At 36.1% G+C, this 19,734-nt stretch overlaps 1 protein-coding gene across 7 annotated transcripts in view; it reads right to left on the bottom strand.

The window, feature by feature from the left end:
• Positions 1 to 19,734, bottom strand: part of alpha-Catr (alpha-catenin related) — a 72,484-nt gene that overhangs the window by 14,823 nt on the left and 37,927 nt on the right. For all 7 annotated transcript variants that reach the window (XM_076115604.1, XM_076115594.1, XM_076115576.1 and 4 more), the window contains exons 3-4: positions 2,705 to 2,847; positions 1,921 to 2,130 (exon numbers count right to left, since the gene is read on the bottom strand). In XM_076115604.1, the coding sequence (XP_075971719.1) occupies positions 1,921 to 2,130; positions 2,705 to 2,847 (353 nt within the window). The remainder of the gene's footprint in view (positions 1 to 1,920; positions 2,131 to 2,704; positions 2,848 to 19,734) is intronic.

Raw genomic sequence — 19,734 nt, 5'->3', positions numbered from 1 at the left:
ATGTACTTGCACCTTAATTGTTTAACTTAAAGCAATTTGAATGTTAAGCGTTTCTGCAAGAAGTTCTTATTGAAGTAATTTTGTAGCAAGTAGTTGTAAGTGCTGAAACCAGACCACCACATACTAAAAAGAACGTTAAAAATGTTTAAACTCATCGTAAAATTTTAAAAGTGTGACAAGTTATCATAAAATTCTCTAAAGTCTGCCTATAATCATATCGCTGAGTTGATATGATTACGGAAAATAAAGAGCCTCGCAAAGCGGCCCCCTCTAGGCTTTCCTCCCGATTGACGATAATCCCCAACCTGATAAATTAGGATTTAATGAAACAACAATTTTCCTATTAACACGGTCATTCTGTGTCATAAACTTTATTCTACCTTGCTCGAACTATCTGTCTTAGAACGTGTCAGAAACTCCGCCGGGGGAACTGCAAACTTGTTAGTTGAGAACTATTATATTATTTTCTAATTATTAGAATGAAATGCTGGTACGTGCTTCGAAGTTAAACGACTATAAATATTGTCGCCACACGAAAGGTACACAATGTACAAAGTGGTCCAAACTTCAAAAGGGAATTTTATCAATGTCGGAAATCTAATGCAGGACGGTGGAAAAATGAAAAGTCTTGTAAAATATGTCATATGAATGGTTGAGGTGGGCATCGGCGGCGGTTGCGGCACGCTCGCCCGGAAGCGCTGACAAATTGCTAGCTTTGCCATCACACAGCTCACTGCGATTGTTCACTCACCCCTCTCATGACAGACTCGACGACCGCACATCTATTTAAATCGTACCTTTTGTTTAATCTCTACTGAACCAGACAATATATTCACTTGAATAGTTTCACCAATTAAGTTAGGAATATTTCTGTTGTTAGCAGTTTAGTGCACTTAGTTGTACAAGTGCTGCAGTTGCAAAAACTGTTAACATGACAGAGATCTCGAGGATGAACCCAAGTACAATAAATGAGACCATTAACTGGATTATGGCGGACGCGTTTACTTTTTGTTCAGTTTGGCAACGACCCACCTAGCTAAGGTTGACGCTTTCTACAAAAATCCTTCAATTCTCCGTCATCAAGAATCTTGAAAATGATTCTTCTGAACTAAAAATTCTATTATGTCCACTTTAAAAGACACGGTATTTTTAATGATGATGGTTCTAAAATTGCATCTGTTTATAAATAGTCGATGCACAATATCTTCGACGAATTATAAATGGGATAGATCTAGATAAATTCGGAGCGGTGATAAAAATTAAGAACTTATGATTAAGAAGGTAAGTATAGGTGCGGACAGTCAGCGAAAATTTCAGTGATTCAAAGCATTCTAATTTGTTGAAAGTTAATGAAAAGCTTTGATTATAAAATTGTATGAGAAATGAGCATCCATAAACCTCGATGTCACAAACAAAGCATCGTGGACCCGAATTGTGTTGGAAACCTACATAATTGATAGGAGGAACGGCGGCCAAGCGACAGGGCTAATTTACGCGAGCCACGGGACTCACCGGACACTCGGATTGAAAATTTATTACCGTCCATTGGTGTTAATAACATCCCTACTGTACATCAGGGTGTTTTATTAAGGCTTTTTTTTCAATTCAATGTCACAAAACACGACCATAATAAGATTTCGCAATTAAGTGCTTCTGTGCCACTGTTCCAGAAGAGTTATGGTCGCAAAAAAAAGTCTTATATCGACGATTGCTTTTGTTTCAGCGCCTATTGTTCTTTAAATTGATGTTTGAAAAGGACTGAGAATGTAACAGTGTGAAATAAAAATGTCAAATTGAGTTTTCGTAGAAATACTGCACGAATAAAATATTCTTGACCGGGAGTTGCTAATGAGTTTGCTAATGAGCAATTTAATTGGAATGCTGACCATTAAAAAGAAAATGAATAAAAACTGCAGTAACCTTAGAGGAGGTTAGGAGCATGAGAGTGGAACGTTCGAGAACGTTTCTGGCGGCTGCGACCTGCGCCCGTCGCCGCTCGTCGCGCAGGTCGGCACGCCGCTCGGCCGTCAGCCGCGCCAGCTCCACCATGCCTCCGCCGAACTCCGTGAATGCGCGGACAAACTCCGCGAAGTTCGACACTGATTCTAGACGATCTAGCGACCGTGCTACCTGCAACAAATGTAAACGCAATAACATTGTCCACAGTCCACCGACTACTACAAATATTTACGGTCATGATCACGATATAGGACACCATGTGTCGTTCGGGTTGTTTACCATTCAGACCACACCCGGCGAAAGCAAAAAATCGATGGCCTCACAATTTTTCTGCAACACGGATACGTATAACGAGGAATTTGCGCCCATTCCAAACAATTCAGTCATCGTTAACTCGGCTAAACGGTCGTGCATTACGACAATTGGGGCGGTGGAATACCACATAATTGTATTCCTTGAAATTGCCGTTCTCCTTTATACAATAAATGGGTCATGTCCTTGTTTCGGGACAGAGGTAAAACGCTCATCTAAGTCGGGTTAGATGGCATTTCCATATAACTTTCACCATTAATCGTCCATCCTTGGATTAACAGATAGTACAATTTTCATTACATAAAAGGTCCTATTGTAACAATGAATATTTTCTCGGAAATATAATCAGAGATTTGAATAAAAACTGTTTCATAAAGCCTGTATTGATTTATTGATGTATTGATTTGCATGTATAGTTAAAACGTGTGTGTACCTTATCCTTGGCAAGGAGGAGCTGTCGCACTACGACCATGTCAGCCAGCAGCAACACTCTGGTGACGGCGGCGAGCAGCGCTCGCGCCGCCGACACCATGCCGGCGCCGTCCGCACCTGCGCACACGCGCTCGATCGCACGACCTGCGCAAATACAACAATTAATTATCAGCAAAAATTCATATCATTCGAGTAATGTCTTGAATATTATGATTTATCTTATATTTCAGGGTGTCAAGCTTCAATTGTACAGAGCTTTTAGGATACAGTCACTTTATATGTATATTGGTATGATTCGTTGTAAAAAATATTAAATTAAGTTTAATCATGAAAATTCATGTGTTTTTAAATAATCGCATATGCTTGATTCAAGTTGGAATCTAAATAAAGATATTTTAAATTTTGGCTGCATTAAAATAAATGAGGTAATGGAGTCTATACGCTTGCATGTAGTTATTTAAAGTAATTAAACTTATTCAAACGCATTTATTGCAAAGCTTATATAAGTTTACGTTATCAATTTATTAAATTTGTGTAATTTATAGCAACGCTAACGTCTTGGCAACAAAGACGGCAGGCGGCATTCACTTCAAGATATTAAATTCCGACTCTGGCTTATTATGTGTTAAATTATTGGCACTGACGTTTAGTCACATAGAGAAGAATGTAGAAATCTATAGGTTCGTGTAGTATTCATTAATGGTAATGACTTCCAATACGTGTAGTACTAGTCCGTCAGTCAGGCATAACATATTGCGTGTGATTGTAATCATTCCATCGATAACAGTAAGTAAGGCACCACAAACAAAGCGTTGCGTGTGTGTTTTTTCACAGTTTCGAAGTAAAAGTTAATTGGTATCGCTTCTGAAAACTGTTTGCTTTAAATTAAACGGATACTGGTTGAATTAACCACGTATTGCAAATATCATAGTAAAAACAAAATTATGACAAAAATGTTTAGCAGCTTCAATAAGTTTTGATAGTTGCTTTGTTAATTCCTTTTCTCTTTCTATTTTCCAGCTGCTCAGATACCAAAGAAAATGTAGAGATTTATGACTCCGGCCTTAACTTAGAGATGCAAAGTTTACGATGCAGTGGTTCACTAATTAGTAAGCAGTCTGCCCGTCGTATTTGCGCAGTCACAAAACGCAGGTGCTCCACTGTTGTATAAAATGAGCAATTTGTTTAATATATTGGTATTTAGTGCTTTCAGTGTAGCAATTTAGCTCCTGCTGTTACAGCGGTGGCTTAATTTACTGTTTTGTTTCGAGATTAAAATGTTAACGTACACCGGACCAGGGACTTGGATGAAAATAATGATATTCTTATTTTATGAGAGCGAGAGGTAATAAAAAGTTGGAGCGTAAAGGTTAACAAAATTCATTTCAGAGGTGAAATGTATCTAGATTGAAATCTTCACATAAATCAGTGAGAGGAATGGAATACGGGACGGGTCTGGCGAGGTAAAGTGCAATCAAACGTGTACGTGTTTTGGTTGAACGGGCGTGTAGCGCGCGTATTATTGGTGTGGTCGAGCCACCCGGCCAGCCGTGAGGTGCCGGCCGCGCGGCCCGACCCCACCGGCGACTAACGCTTAATGAGGGTTGCCTCCCTGATCTGGATTACTCGAAAACTTTACACCCTCCGTGGAAAATAACTTAACAATATTATTACAATCCTCTCTGTAACCAAACAAACTGACTTACTAAAAAATTGGTTTGATAACGAAAGAGTAGTTGGATAAAACAAAATTATACACATACATATACAGCTTTGTGAGATAAAACAGCGCATCAAGAGAAGAAAAGTAAAAGTAAAATTGTGAACATAAAGTTATTTGAAATGACCTTTATCTTGCAGCCGCATTGTCTGCACTTTCTTTATGGAACATTTTCCGATAAAAGCGAATCAAAGGTTCAGTCGATTAACAAACCATTTTTAAATGGAACTGTATGTATGAACTGAATGTGTTTCCAATGGTGGTGACGCAATGACCGGTCGGTTAGTCCGTCGATATTGGAAAACGATATCCATATCTAAATGAAGACATTAACATTTGCAGAAAAAACTGGTTAGAGAACAAATCTCGTTCGAAATTCAGAAATCCGGCGAATATCGCTCACGGCCGATTGGAGCGCCAATCGTGCCTAAATGAGATTAATAAAGGAGCTCAGAATGTGGCTTCGGGAGAATTGCGCACCTATGTCCTAATTTATTATATCGGTGACACCTTCCCGCATAAGTCCCGCCCGTGCCGATTCTATTTCAGCTCCGCTGTTAAACGTTCTACCCTAAAATATAGCCTCTAAAAATATCGTATTAATGGTTATTTTTTGCTTTTAAGTATTTTATTTTTGTATACTTTTGTTTTGGTAGCAAATTAGACTTGTATTTTATTACACGTATCAGAATAGCACGAATTCCAAATTTAATAAAGGTTTATTTCGTTCTCCTGATGTATTAAAATTACTTCATGTTTATATTTATTCGGCAACTTCTTTCATATTTCCAGACCTTGTAAAATGAATTTCACCAGTATAAGTAATACAACGACCAGAATTAGTTACTCTAATGCTACGTGTATTATTACTTAAAGTACATTTTCAATTGGTAGCTCGACATGAACATTTCATAATGAAATTCTGAGTAGGTATTATCGTGTTTATGAAATCACGTTGAAAGATTAATCCGAGTGTCAGTACATTGTCAATTAGCCACTATAATGCGGTTATAAGCTGTAAAAGGCACGTTTGTTAAATACCTGTAAATGTTCGAAACTCTAAACATTGTTACGTGTATGATTTCGAGGAACTCTCACAAGGGTTGTTTAATTTTATTTAGCTGTAAACAATTACTACGAGTGCTAAACCCGAAACGCGGGTAATTATTTTGCCCGGATTCAAATTAGACTATTGTTGAACGTTGAGTACTTACATATTTTTGACGTGTTTTCGTTGGTAATGTAGAAAGGATCCAAAGTGAGTAAATTGTTAATTTATCATTCTTGGAAGAAGGGGATTTTTACATTACGGCTCAACCGATTCTGCAAGTAATTACTGTAGATATGTGGCCATTTTCCATGCTGGTTAGCAGTAAACACTTGATAAAACTTGTTTAGGTATAGGTACTAAAGAATATCCAGTTCATTTAAGCTAACATAAAACAAAAAGATAGGCACGCTAACAAGCAAAGGTAGTGCGACACTATGAGGGACACAGAATTCAAAGACTAAAATACTTTCGTAGCACAAAGTATCGACCATTTTTTACAACTAGTTTCACGTGACTTTGAAAGTTTGACCCGTAATAAAGAATGTAAGAGGAAACTTTTAAAACACATATCCCCCACGAGGTTCACGTAACGTGTTAGTAAAAAAGTGCACAAAAAATACGCTCCTATTTTTCGGTGCATTTTATGAAAAGCTTTACGTAGTTCATCGGCGGCTTTTTATTATTTTTTCTGCTTTATAAAGTGAGGGCATGTTCACGCAACGTGCTCGGGTAACGTTCAACAATAAGTTATTGGTAATTTGTGTGAAATAACGCGGTGCACGGGTAATAATGGACTATTAACTCCTGACCTCAGAAACCGCACCTCGATGCTATTACCCGATACTTTCAATGAACTTTTACTGTTACCTATTGGAAGTATTTTATACAGATAAAAAGTAGAATAGAAAACTACTATATTTCGTCCATTTAAAGCGAAACGTTTTATTTTGAATCGGCAGTTTATATTTGAATAACACGAAACATTCTTTTTGTATGTGTTACATTTCTATAGTCCAAATTTCTATAGGACCAAAAGTCCTGAATTTTCGCACTAAACATTTTTATTATTCGTATTTGGCAGTAAAAAGTAAAATGTTGGCGGTGATTTTTAGCGTGTAGAGCTCGCACGCAAGGTTTGTGAAGCCGAGGTAGAGTTAATTGCGTGTCAACATAGCGCTTATTGTTCAATTGACCGCTACCTGGCCGAGTGGCTGAACTGATAACTCTCTCGGGCATATAACTATTAACACGATAACTTGCCATGTTGCGAATTGTTTTGACCTGGCATGTTTCTAGTTTAATGTGTGCTTAGAGACCGACAACTTAGTAGAGAGGCTTGGCATGCATGATTTATCTAGTTTTAAATTGATAATTCTATGTATTTCCAAAATAAAGTAATAAATACACTATCTATTGTACAACTCACACACTCATTTCATTCTAAATTAAGCAGAGCTTGTACTATGGTAATCAAATAAATAATAAACACACTTATATACTTCTTAATGCATATTTATATAGATACACTAACAACCAGTAACAAACAGACTACCGTCAGCTGCATTAGCCTGTGGGTTGCTTATGTCCTAATTTCTGCAATTTTGTATAACTCCGATAATCGTGAATCTTGCGTACAAGGTTTTCTACTAAGTTGCTGTACTATAGAGATACGGTACAGTTGGTTACGATTCTAGTAAATTCGAGTGTTTTGAATATATTCCGTATTATTAGTTCTGGTTATAACATCGTTATTTATTATTAATTGGACAGTTATTTGGCAGGTTAATACCTTGTTCTTCGTTGTACCTTCTTGGCACGTATCCTAGTATCTCGTAACGCATAGACGAATTTACGAGTACTTCAAAATATTCAAACATGACTTAATGCTGATATTTTACGGGAGAATATTTGAATGCCCACTGACTGACAGGAAACTAAACATAGACATTAAACACAATGTACATAATAATATATTGTCAACAAAGCATCACTGAAGGTCTGCCTCTCTGGTGCGGTCGGTACTGTAACCGATTGCCGTTCATGAAGTCTTGGGCTCGATTCCCGGGTTGGGCAGAGTACTATTAATCTTTTTTATATATATTAGATTTAGAATATTTCTCAGTATTTGCTCGGAGTTTCGTAATATAGCTATAGGCTCGCCCGCTCTTAAATGGGACTTACTTTGTTAATGGCGAAACGTGGGTGTATTATTGTATTTCATACCACACTGCCTACACCTTCGGGCATAGCAGGCGTGAAATTATGTATTTAGCATCATTATTATCTTGATATTATCTCACTATAATCAGGGTGAGAAAAGCAACAGCGTATATATATCTAATCGAAACATTATACAGCCATTATCTAACACACGACCAAATTTGGTTCCCTTTCATAATGGTGCACATCCTTTTACAACAAATTTTAGGTGTATCAACATATAAAAAGGGTGCAGGAGCTCGTAAATAACCCTCGTACTATACAGCCGTCGCTACCGGTAATATCAACGCTTCCTATATTCATACCCCTTTACACACCTTGCCGGAGCTACTTATACCGCGGACGAAGCAACATACGTTTTAGAACTTATTATTCGGGATCCTTTTCAACATTTTCCTTTGCTTAGAAATATTGTATACGTATGGTACAGTCTGTACTATTGAGTATCAAGAGTATGACATTTGAAATGTATTGTAAAAATAGTTCTTAAGGCATCCGCTAGAGGCGCTTTTAAGATTTTCGTAAAAAAATCTCTTTAGAAATGGACGGTTCCCTACCACTATCGACTATCGTCGTCGTAGGAACTATTTTTGCAGTACGTTTAAGATGACAAAGTCTCGTTATTCAATAGAAATGTAGAGAAGAGCTACTAATATTTGTATCGCATTAGGGAAATATCGATAGTTGTTAGCGATAGTTATTATGGGAATGTAATATGTTCGTTATAATTAGTGTTTTTGCTGTGATTGTATGGGCGGTAATTACAAGAAAACACAAGGGAAATTTATGTATTCTTTCATTTACGAGGACCTAATTAAGGTAATTAGTACAATAGTATGTTCAATTTTAATGTGGTTGTGTTTATTTCATTACTAGAGGATCCGTTAGACATTCCTTTTTTTCGAAATCTTTAATAGTCGTCGTCATAATTTACACAAAACTTTAATGAAAACGAATGCTTAAAAATACTTTATAAATTATTCTGTGTATCGGTAAAAAACGCTAACATTTCCGAGTTCAACACGAACAAACATACGGACAGGGAGGGAGAATTTGTTACAAAACGTGTAGTGGTATCTCGTTTAAATTGAATCAGATAAAACAACATTTACAGTTAAAATAAACCCACGTTGCGGCCGCCAATAAATTATCCAGTTTCAATGAATGTTAAATTCAAAATGGTGCAGTAAAAAGAATAGATCGTGGCCATACTTCAAGTCAATAGCCTTAATTAAGTTGCAGTGTAACGGCATTGCCTTCATCTATTTATTAGTAGCGGTTGCCGATGCAAATGGATTCAATTAATCGATAGGCCGGTTACTTACATATTATTATGGAAAATTGTTTGGGTTTTATATTTCTGCTTTTATTTCTTTGAAGCAGTGGGTGTGTTAATGTTTACCTCTATGATTGAGTGACTTTTACTTAGTTGTTTGCAGTGCCAAGTTAAATTAACCATATCATACACATAAGCACAATTCTCTATCACTATCGACTATATTCAACTAGCTAACGAGATAAAAAAAAATAACCCCGTAAAGTTTGAGCCCCTTCAATACCGACACATAATTAAACGTTGGTTACAAAAATGCTATTAGTTAATATTCGATTCATTTTCTGTATAACAAGCCTTTACAATACTATTATTATAAATGTCAAATCAAAATTAATGCTCGTAATTGCGGCTTTTAGTTGAATTAGAGAAGTCCCTATTAGGATGCACGATCGTTGCCCTTAGTTTATCCTCTTAACGTATTATGAGATCGTGACTCGAAATATAATTAGGTTATCAATTGCCGTACGTTTGTTTAATATTCTACTTGAGAACTAACCTTTATATGATTTATTATTTACTCATTTTTGATAAAAGCAGGTGAGAAAATTTACACCACCATAAATTATAATATAGCGATATTTTTAAGTCGATTATTGTATAGTTATTCTGAGAACATTGGCTTTTACGCAGAGAATCTAGCATTATTACAGTGTTGAATAAATTTTGGATCAGACGGTTCCCACGATAGCGAGGGAAATGATAACATAAACACAGAGCTGTCTTGTCCGCGTGAAAGGGACGCCGAATAATACAACACAAGATATATTACGTTCACCGTCTGCCGAATAAAGAAATGTAATCAGATTTAATGGTTATCTTCGAGCTATAAGGGCTATCTTCTGAACATTATGTCTTTATGATCGTGTGACATGGTGCCCAGCCGGCTTAAGGAAAACGGAGACAGGTCGTTAAATCTTCATAGCACTTATGAAAAACCCAAATGCTTGGGACAGGAAGCTATCAAGAAAATTGTGTCGCCAGTATCATGTAGCAATCGCGGTTATGTGGAAGCCGGTGCACGTACGCTCGTGTGTGTAAAGTTTCCTCCCTGCTCAAAGGTAGACGTGGATTAAACAGTGGTTCAGATTGGTATTCCGGACATGCTTTGAAACCTGAAGCTGGGAGCACGGGAACGTACCAATTAGAGTTAAGATTGTAAGGAGGCTTATACTACAGGTGTGTAATGTGTATGTGTAGCAAGGAGGTTAACTAGTTGGAGAAGCAAAGTTAGCTGACTGCGACGCCGGCGGGAATATAAAACGACTGTTTTTAAACTTTGCATTTGCCATTTGTAAATTCCTTCGCCATTTGTAAGTTTTGTGTAGTAAAGTGCAAAGTTTTATTCAAATGTCATTCGGGATGAACGAAGTGGCGACCGCTCGGAGCTATTGGATAATAAAGTTAAAGCAGAATTTCTTGAATAAATAAATAGAGGGGTAATTAGGAACGAAATGTCACACGTCTTAATCGCAGCTAAAAAAACATTTTTGGTAGCGATATCTTGATATGTGGCCTTTATCATCAGTAAATCGGAATGTTCCACAGAAAAACAAATCTAGCATTGTCTACATTACAAAATAAAAGATTGAACAATGCTCTCTTAGAAAAACCGACGAAGAAATAGGTGGAAACCGCGCAATGAAATGCAATATACTTTAACACTTCCTGTTTAAATAACCCACTACGGTTAAGTGTTTTTCGTGAAAACATTTACTCAACATAGTTGCACAAACGTATTTAGTAGTTAGTTTTATGCCGCCACTTACATACATTCAACTGTTATTTAGTTTCAGTGGTTTGAGTCAGTTTCAGTAGTCTCGTGTTTATAAAACGGAGCCGAAGAAGCCATAAACATAAATTTGCTCGTAAACCGTTAATCTCTTCAGACTTAATACACAGTTATATGCCTGCCTCGCCACTGGACTTAGGAGCTAACATTATGCAGTAAAATTACTGTTATTTTGTACACTTTACACGTTATATAGTGGTATTATTTTGTTAGGATAGCCACTTAGCTGTTAGTTTGTTTGCTTAAGAAAGTTAACGGGATTTCATTTCTTTGTTTATATCTATAAAATTATCCCTTTAAGGCACACATTTTCTGTAATATTGCGGTCCTAGAGCGATTTAGCTCTGCTGTTTAATACCAGATAGTTTTGAAGTTTTATTGACGTTAATACGCTGTGAGGCTTATGCCTTATCATCACGGTACTTAATAATGCCATTGTTATGAACACTCAAATAACTCATGAGATAATACGTGTGACATTTATGAAATATCGACATAATAATTCGTTACGATAGATTTGGCTGCAGTGTGGACAACAATGAAAAACGAAATGCACAGAGTGTTGGTTGGAGAAAAGTATGATAATAGTAGTTCCCTGTAGTTCCTCTATTATAAGGAAATTTAACACAGTATTTAAACCTGCGTGTTGAAGTGTATTGAAGAACAAAGGTCAAACCAAATACGAAGTATTCAGCAGTGTTTGCCATTTGTCGAGATTATTTATAATTGAATATGATCTAATATGGCGGATTATCAAATTATCCAACTATTGCCAGCAAACTTGAGTAAACGGAACAACCTATTAATGTCTAATTACTAACTGAATAATGAAATCACTATTATTGAATACCGAGAGAAGGTGGCTCAAACTTTATAATAGTGAAGCAGGTAATTGCATATTACAAGATTCACTAAGCTGTACCTACTTAATATTGTGTGAAAGCAAAGAAATGATATTTTGTACAATTTTCGTGCGTATTTTGTATAAGACAGAAATGAATAATATTTCATTAGATCAAAATCACAACATTAAATAACTTGAAATAACGTGATTACCGACGCGTCCTACTTCAGTCTCGTAATGCGCTAACAAATTATATGTGGGTATACCTTTGTTCTCAAAATCATTAGGCGTAAGACGAACGATCCTCTTATGGTAATGCGTATCGATTTTTCCGCATGAGTAGGTATTTTCTATTAGACAAAGTTTACATGCGTAGCGTAACATAGTGGCACAGCGGTGGAGGCCACAGCTTTGTCGCACCTGCGGCAACATACCGTAGCACCGAATGGACAAATCCGCATTTGCGGACCGATGCGGAATTGCGGCCACGCGTGTGGACCGAAAGTAATGACATAGCGCTGTCGTCATAAATTTCCTGCGGAAAAATATTTAACACATCCCCTTGCTTTATTTTCACGCGTGTTATCATATAACGTCCATTGTGTTTGGTAGTAAATACGTAGATTAACTCTATGTAGGTACGGTGAGTGTGTTGCGCAAATGTTCCTTTGTTTAATGGCAGTTAGGTGCTAATGTGTGCTGCTCAGGGACATGACAACACATTTGTACACTGTTATATGTGTATAGTGCAGGTTTTCAGAACAATAACAGACATAACAAGTCTGTGACACAACGACATAATTAACTACATGATTCGGCCTTTTCCTTCACGTTGAAACGGAAGTTATACAATGATTAACGTTTATTCGCGTCATTCGCATTCCCACTTCGACTCGTAACATGTGACGAGGCTCGCTCGTGCCTGCTATACACACTTACACACGTTGTACGATATAAGTATAAGAACGTCGAGTGAGTCGGCTGAACGTTTGGACTGCTAATGCGCTCTTCGTAACTCGATACCCGTCACGTAGGTATTAGGGGCACTTTGAAACTGTCACCGCGGATCTAGTTATATCGAGTTAAAAGTTAAGCCGGGACCCTCATTATAGAAGCATACATGCCTAAAACGTATTACGTAGTATCGATTTACTCGTCGTTGTGAAGCAGGAGTAGATGACATGAGCTTCAATGGCGCAATGTTGAAAGAAGTTGGCGAAGAAACGTGATCTTTATTAGAATCTCAAAGTTTCGCGTTATTCACACGTGCCCAGGTAACACTTTACGCTCTTGGATAAAATTTTCTATGTATCGTTGACGCACGCACAGAACATTATTTTCGCTTTATCTACCCAATAACGACACAACATTACCAGTGAGAGCTTATAAATATAAAGTAGGAATATTACATGCCATCATCGTTCATGGAAGGAGTTCAAGAGTGCATAGTTTGGAGTTAATGTGAACAATTTGCGTCCTAAACTTGCTACCACGCTATCGATAGTACAAGATTAACGCCTGTATACTGTACTGACGACATGATATACATACGACCAATTAATATGACTGTTATACAGACAATGCAGTGTGGCCACATTGCGGTCACATAGACGAATAGTTGGTCTGTATCAAAGGTGTCAGCTGCGTTCGTAGCACATCACAAGTTACGAGCTACGAGAGCTACGACCATCACTTGCCTGCCCTCGTACACGGTCTACGAACAACCAATGTCATAGAAGATTTATTTCCTGTCACAACACGATATTTCTCGTCGTCAGAGTAGGGTTTTACTACTCTTTCCGATAATACATCGATATCCTTAACAAGTTACTCGACAGTGAGCACGTAAGCTCGCTATACAATCCCGCGGTACACCTTCACCAGTCAATTTCAGCGAGTATTTATGCATTCCCCGCATCTCTCTAGAGATTCTTGAGAGCTTCGAGATGTTTATGGAATAAGGAACTTACAGCATGAATACATTTAAAATGCATGAATATTCAATTGACTGTCAGTTAGAGCAGACGTCACATGACGAATTCGTATTATCTGATCGATTTGTAGTACTCATCATCGTAGGATTTAAGGGATAGGAAGCACGAAAGCCTAAGAGGGTATAGGTTTGTTACTGGCGGCTTTGTCAATAAATTGAATATTTTATAGCTGTGGGTGTCGGCAAGTAAAGGCTGAATTTATGACGGTGCGGCCTGCTCTGTAAGGATATAAACCGCGCAAAATTGTTTATGACCTCCGTTGAATTGCGGAATTCAAAACAGACAGAAAAATTCTAAAATATGGCTTTGTTTATTGCATTAAAATTTTATAGGACTACTGAAATTTTCATACGGTCCTAATAAAAAGTAAAATATTGTTCACGTGAAGTATACATTTCATGACGACGTCAAGGAATTTCAATATCATTTGCGAAGGGGGTCTATATTACTATGTTTCACGACTGCAATTATGTAAGTCACAGTGCTATCTTGAAAATGAAATTGTGAAATAGGTACCCACTAAATATATAAGAATTAGATAGGTATCTCAGAGAAAAATAATGTCTGGTAAAATTATGAAGAGGAAGATAATATCTCTCCTCACGGAATACAATACGTGAGCGTCTTATTATACATGTCCTAAAGAGAAGTTTTTTTACATAAAAGTTGAACGTATTATTGCATTAGCATCGGTTTGAATAACAATGATTCATTAGGTTTATAAATGGCTTGTGTTTAAAGTAATCGCAACTTTTACATAAACTAGCAGGTACTGCTCATAAATCTTGTGTTAATTTGCTGCGGAGTTTAATAAAGAAAGGAAACTTAAACGTTGAGAAGGAAATATAAATATAATTTATAACATTTCAATGTTCTCAGAAAAGTGACCGACTTGCGTTCAAAATCTATACTAATATTATAAAGCTGAAGAGTTTGTTTGTTTGTGTGTTTGTTTGTTTGTTTGTTTGTTTGAACGCGCTAATCTCAGGAACTACTGGTCCGATTTGAAAAATTTATCGAGGAAGGTTATAGGCTATATATCATCACGCTACGACCAAAAGGAGCAGAGTACCAGTGAAAAATGTTACAAAAACGGGGAAAATTTTGACCCATTCTCTCTTATGTGACGCAAGCGAAGTTGCGCGGGTCAGCTAGTGAATTATATTTGGAATAGTTTTATCCGACTGTTACATAAAGCGGATAATGTTTTCAGTGTAAGTGAGTATGATATATACTTTGGCACGTTGCCTAAACGATTTGATGGTGATTTTATCGTATCAGGTGTCGTTAGATTCATCATAATGTGAGTACATCATATGCCACCAAAAACATTCTGTAAAAACCTCAAGTCTCGCAGCTCAGTCTTTCTGGCGTAAAAAGGGGTGAGATCTATATAATACCAAGTCGATTAATCTATTCCGTCTCTACTTAAAGGACCTTCTGTCTTAAGTTATTGCATAAGTTATTATCATGCCAATATTAAAAATATTTTACGTTTAAAACAAATAGACCGACCTGGCCATCGCACAGCACGACGAGAAGTTAATGCTCCTGAAATTTTAATGGCGAATTTGTGTTTTCATGCGATGACCAAGTCGATCTATTTGTTTTAAACGTAAAATATTTTTAATATTGGCATGATAATAACTTATGCAATAACTTAAGACAGAAGGTCCTTTAAGTAGAGACGGAATAGATTAATCGACTTGGTATTATATAGATCTCACCCCTTTTTACGCCAGAAAGACTGAGCTGCGAGACTTGAGGTTTTTACAGAATGTTTTTGGTGGCATCTCACTTCTTTTTGTAGAACGAACATAAGTCCAATTTGTATGGAAAGACGTTTTTTCTTATAATTCAACATATTTTCCCATGGGAATGTTTTTCAGTTTCATGGGCTAAACACTCTTACCCACCTTATATCCCCTCCCGTTATGCCTCATATAGTATGTACCTATCTACACCTATTATTTATTATTTTCTACAGTAATAATGATTCTTAACTGCAAATGTAATCTTGTAATCTTATACATTTATATGGGATTACAAAGTTAATGTTGCAGTTAGTATATTTAGAAAACTGGACCGAAATTAGAAAATATTGAATTTTTCCCATGATTAAGACACTAAACCCTATTCGTATTCTAAATTTTAAGCTTCTAAGTCTGCTAGAAGTACCTTAGACTTTTGATGATCGGTGAGTCAGTGAGTCAGTGAATCAGTGAGTGACAAAATTCAAAATTTTAACAAGTTGTCATTTTTAAACTACTGGTTCAAATTTACTGAAATTTGAAATATACCGTGTTTATACAATGAAAAATTAGTTGCTGAAAATTCAGGCTTCTTGTTTCATCCACAACGACATTATAGGGGGGTCGAAAATAGCCCGAATTGCTTCGAGAAAAGGATGGTACGGCCGTGCCGCTTTTTTTTGCTCGACTTGCGGGGGCACTTCCGTGCCCCCAGATTCGTGTGACGCGCGTATAACGTAAGCAGATTTTCCAGTCTTTTTATTTAATTAAATGTACCTTTATTGTTTGTGACATTCATTGCTTTGTGCTTATTAATAAATAAGGTAAAGTTTCCAACTTTCTAGTTTAATTAAAGTTATAACTACTTTTATGCTAAAATGCAGTGCTGAAAAGGACATTTTTCATTTTACGCTGTTACTAAAAATATGATGTTTGATGTAACGTGTAACTATTAGATATTTATTTCATTCAAATTCTTAACTACAACTTCAAATCCTGGTATAGTCTCTGATCAATTTTACACACAGGTACAATATCATTTCACCGAATAAACGTTTTCATTCGGTTTATGTGGTTTACATTATAGCTTTCAATTTCCTGACCTCACTTCGAATGTACGGTAACACGGTAACACATGCAAATCATGCCTGCGAAACATAAATCAATTCTGTCAAGTACCACCTCCTAAATATTCGAACTGTTGACGTACATACGTACATTATGTATACAATGCTTTACGAGCGGTTTGAATGGAAATTGAGCTATGCGTCTCCGCTGTTTAAACCAACATTTAGCATTCAACTATTCTGTTTAAATTAATTACTGCATAAGGACGTAGACTGATGAAGTTTATTGTTCGTTAAGTTTAATTTGTTTGTGAGATAACTACGTTTTTTATTCGTAAAATATTTATTTTGGCATAAAGAAAGCTTGTGGAAAACAATTTTCTGATAAGTTTTTCATATAAGTATCAAATAAACAAATTAGCTTTGATTATTCCTAAGATGTAAGGCAAAGCGTGTGTAAAAAGTTAAAAATATTAATGCATTTTCATGCGTGACACGTGATTAAATCCACTAGAGAATAAAAAAGAGTATGAAAGAACTTTTGCGGATAATCTAACCCCGCTCGGAGACCTATTATACTATAAACTATGTAATACACGACGAAATTGTGTTTTGGCTAAGTCACTATGCGTGACAACATTTGTTATTAAAAAGCAATTTTGCTCATATTTGTATGCATACAATCATACGAGTTTTGTTTTGTCATTTGAATATGTATATGGAAAATACAACGTAATTGAAAAATAAGTATGATGAAACACAATTTCAGTAGCTATATATACGTAATTCGGCAAATGTATCATGATAATTCCCAAGGATTTATTTAATAAATATAATATATTAGAGTATTCCATATGCCGTGTTCAACAACAATTACATTATAAAAACAATATTGTTATCTTACCGCAAAACATTTTAACCAAACAGAGTCGCTGTGCTATTTTGGATAACGCTAAGTTATTCCAAATGGCGAACGAGCTAACGCTATTTTTATTTAATATCATACAGAACACAAAGCCGTTTAAGAAATATCAAATATGTGGTATTTCAGCAGTTCTTCACTAAAATATATTAGGTTAATTTCATAAGCATTACACATAACAAACACAAAGCATAATTTACATGGACTAACAAGCAATGGAAACAATAATTACCATTTCATTATAGTAATAGGGCTTCGTAATAAATAGGGTTGATATTAGCATATGTATCTTAATCTGAAATGCAAATACGGCGTCATCGCGCACTAGTAGAGTAGTACATTAAGTGATTGTGTCGCATTACTCCGTGTTCAGGCATGCATACACAAGCCACTCAGTTGCTGGTGACAAATTTACGAGACAGGAATAGCAAAATCATGAAGCTAGCTCGACTAGTGTACGTATCATAAATGTACAGCGTGTTTCAGGCTTCCATCACTCGTGGCGGGCACGGAACGTGATGTTTAATGAAAATGAAACAAGTCAAGTCGATTCAAGAACGATAGCACACGACTCGTTACATGCACACGTATGAGAAGTCAAATCTACTCGTGTGAAAAAGTTATTAAAGAAGAAATCGTCATACATATCATCTTAACATATCAATGTATGTTTTTCTTGTAAGATGTTAGGGAGTCCGACTATGTGTATACATTGAATATCCATCACTGTTAAGCCGGTTGAGCCGAGCAATTCTCCGGATTTATTTCATTTGTATTCGGTAGAGGAAAGTGGGACATCTGTTATTTATGTAGAGCTTCCCACTAACAGACCAAATTTAACAAGCTATTTGAAGATGTGACAAGTTTTTGTACAAATATAGAACTCATAATATGTGATTTGAATACACTGGAGATAATACATGAATCCATCTCTTTAACGAACTTTATAAAGTCTCTCTTTGAATTGGTAATTACTTCCTTCCAATTAACTGCGTTCCTTAACAATGGTTTAGATAAAGTTTATTAAGTAAAAGAACAAATTAGAGTCGGAATGAGCAGAATGTCAAGAAAAGAGCAAGACTTAATTTAATTATGAATAGCTAGCTCTCAGGGAAGACATTGTGGAAGGTGAGTTACAGCGAATTACCTCAGCGACACTCAGTAATGGACTGCGAGCTTTTATTATCATATCAATTTGGTTAAGAGGATTCAATTTTAAGAATGAGAAATGTATTATTCTGTTTCATATCAGCATTTTTAGATCAAATTTTCAAACGATAAAGAGAATTCCGAGACCAAATGGAAGTAACGTTAACGTTAATTTGTGCAATCCAAAGACGCTAAACGTGTTTACGTTTTCTTTTGAACATAATTTTTAAATGAAGCAAATATGAATTTGTAAAACAAAGGACCATGCAAAAAAATGTATGGGCAGTGTCCCATCCCATCAACAGACATGGGACAAGTTTCAATATCATTATTGCGTCCCATTAAAAGTCAGTACCAATTTTTAGTTCGGAATTCGACGGGGTTTTTTTTTTAAAGAGACTTTTGACAAAAATAAAGTATTTTTATTTTAAAATAAAAAAATACATTTTAGACGATAATTACAAAAAGCAATTGTTCAACTAGATAATTTTAGTATTAATAACACAAAAACAATTGTGCAAGTAGATACTTAATAACAACAGAACTATTATCCAGACAAAAATAACGTTATATTATTCATCTATTATAATAGTCGATAACATTGCCACTGGTAGATTAAAGTCGATATGTCGACCTTTGCCCATATACCATATAATTGATATTATATGGGCACAACTTCCAACCGTACGCGCCCCTGTTAGGCATGTGCAATACCACTGTTCAATAGCACGTCTGCCAGTTTCACTTCGGTTTATTAATATGTAACAATAATAAACGCGCGATCTAACGTGTCGAGATTGTATTCGTCCTCTAATTAACCAGACATTATCTTCTCGAATATTATACCTTGGCAAATCAGTTAGCTGGTTTTCTCGAAATAATTCAATATAATAAATTCCATTCCGAATATGTTCCGCACAGTAGGATGGTAAAGTACGTCTTACGGCTGTTCTCTCTCGAGTTTTTTTTAGTTAAATAGTACATTTTTAATTCAGTTCTTAATACTTAATAAAACTGTATAAGAATAACATTTTTTATTTATTGCACGATAACCCCATATCCTACAGTGATGTCGCCATAGTAAAAAATAATCATAATGTCGAGATGTATTTAATGAGATATGTTTGGCATCTGTTGATGATATGGGACGATTTTTTGCATAGTCCTTTAGATTCGCGTTTACCGACT

Source organism: Anticarsia gemmatalis, chromosome 1 (assembly GCF_050436995.1).
Source record: "Anticarsia gemmatalis isolate Benzon Research Colony breed Stoneville strain chromosome 1, ilAntGemm2 primary, whole genome shotgun sequence".
Lineage (NCBI taxonomy): Eukaryota > Metazoa > Arthropoda > Insecta > Lepidoptera > Erebidae > Anticarsia > Anticarsia gemmatalis.
This window is presented reverse-complemented; position numbering and strand designations above follow the sequence as displayed.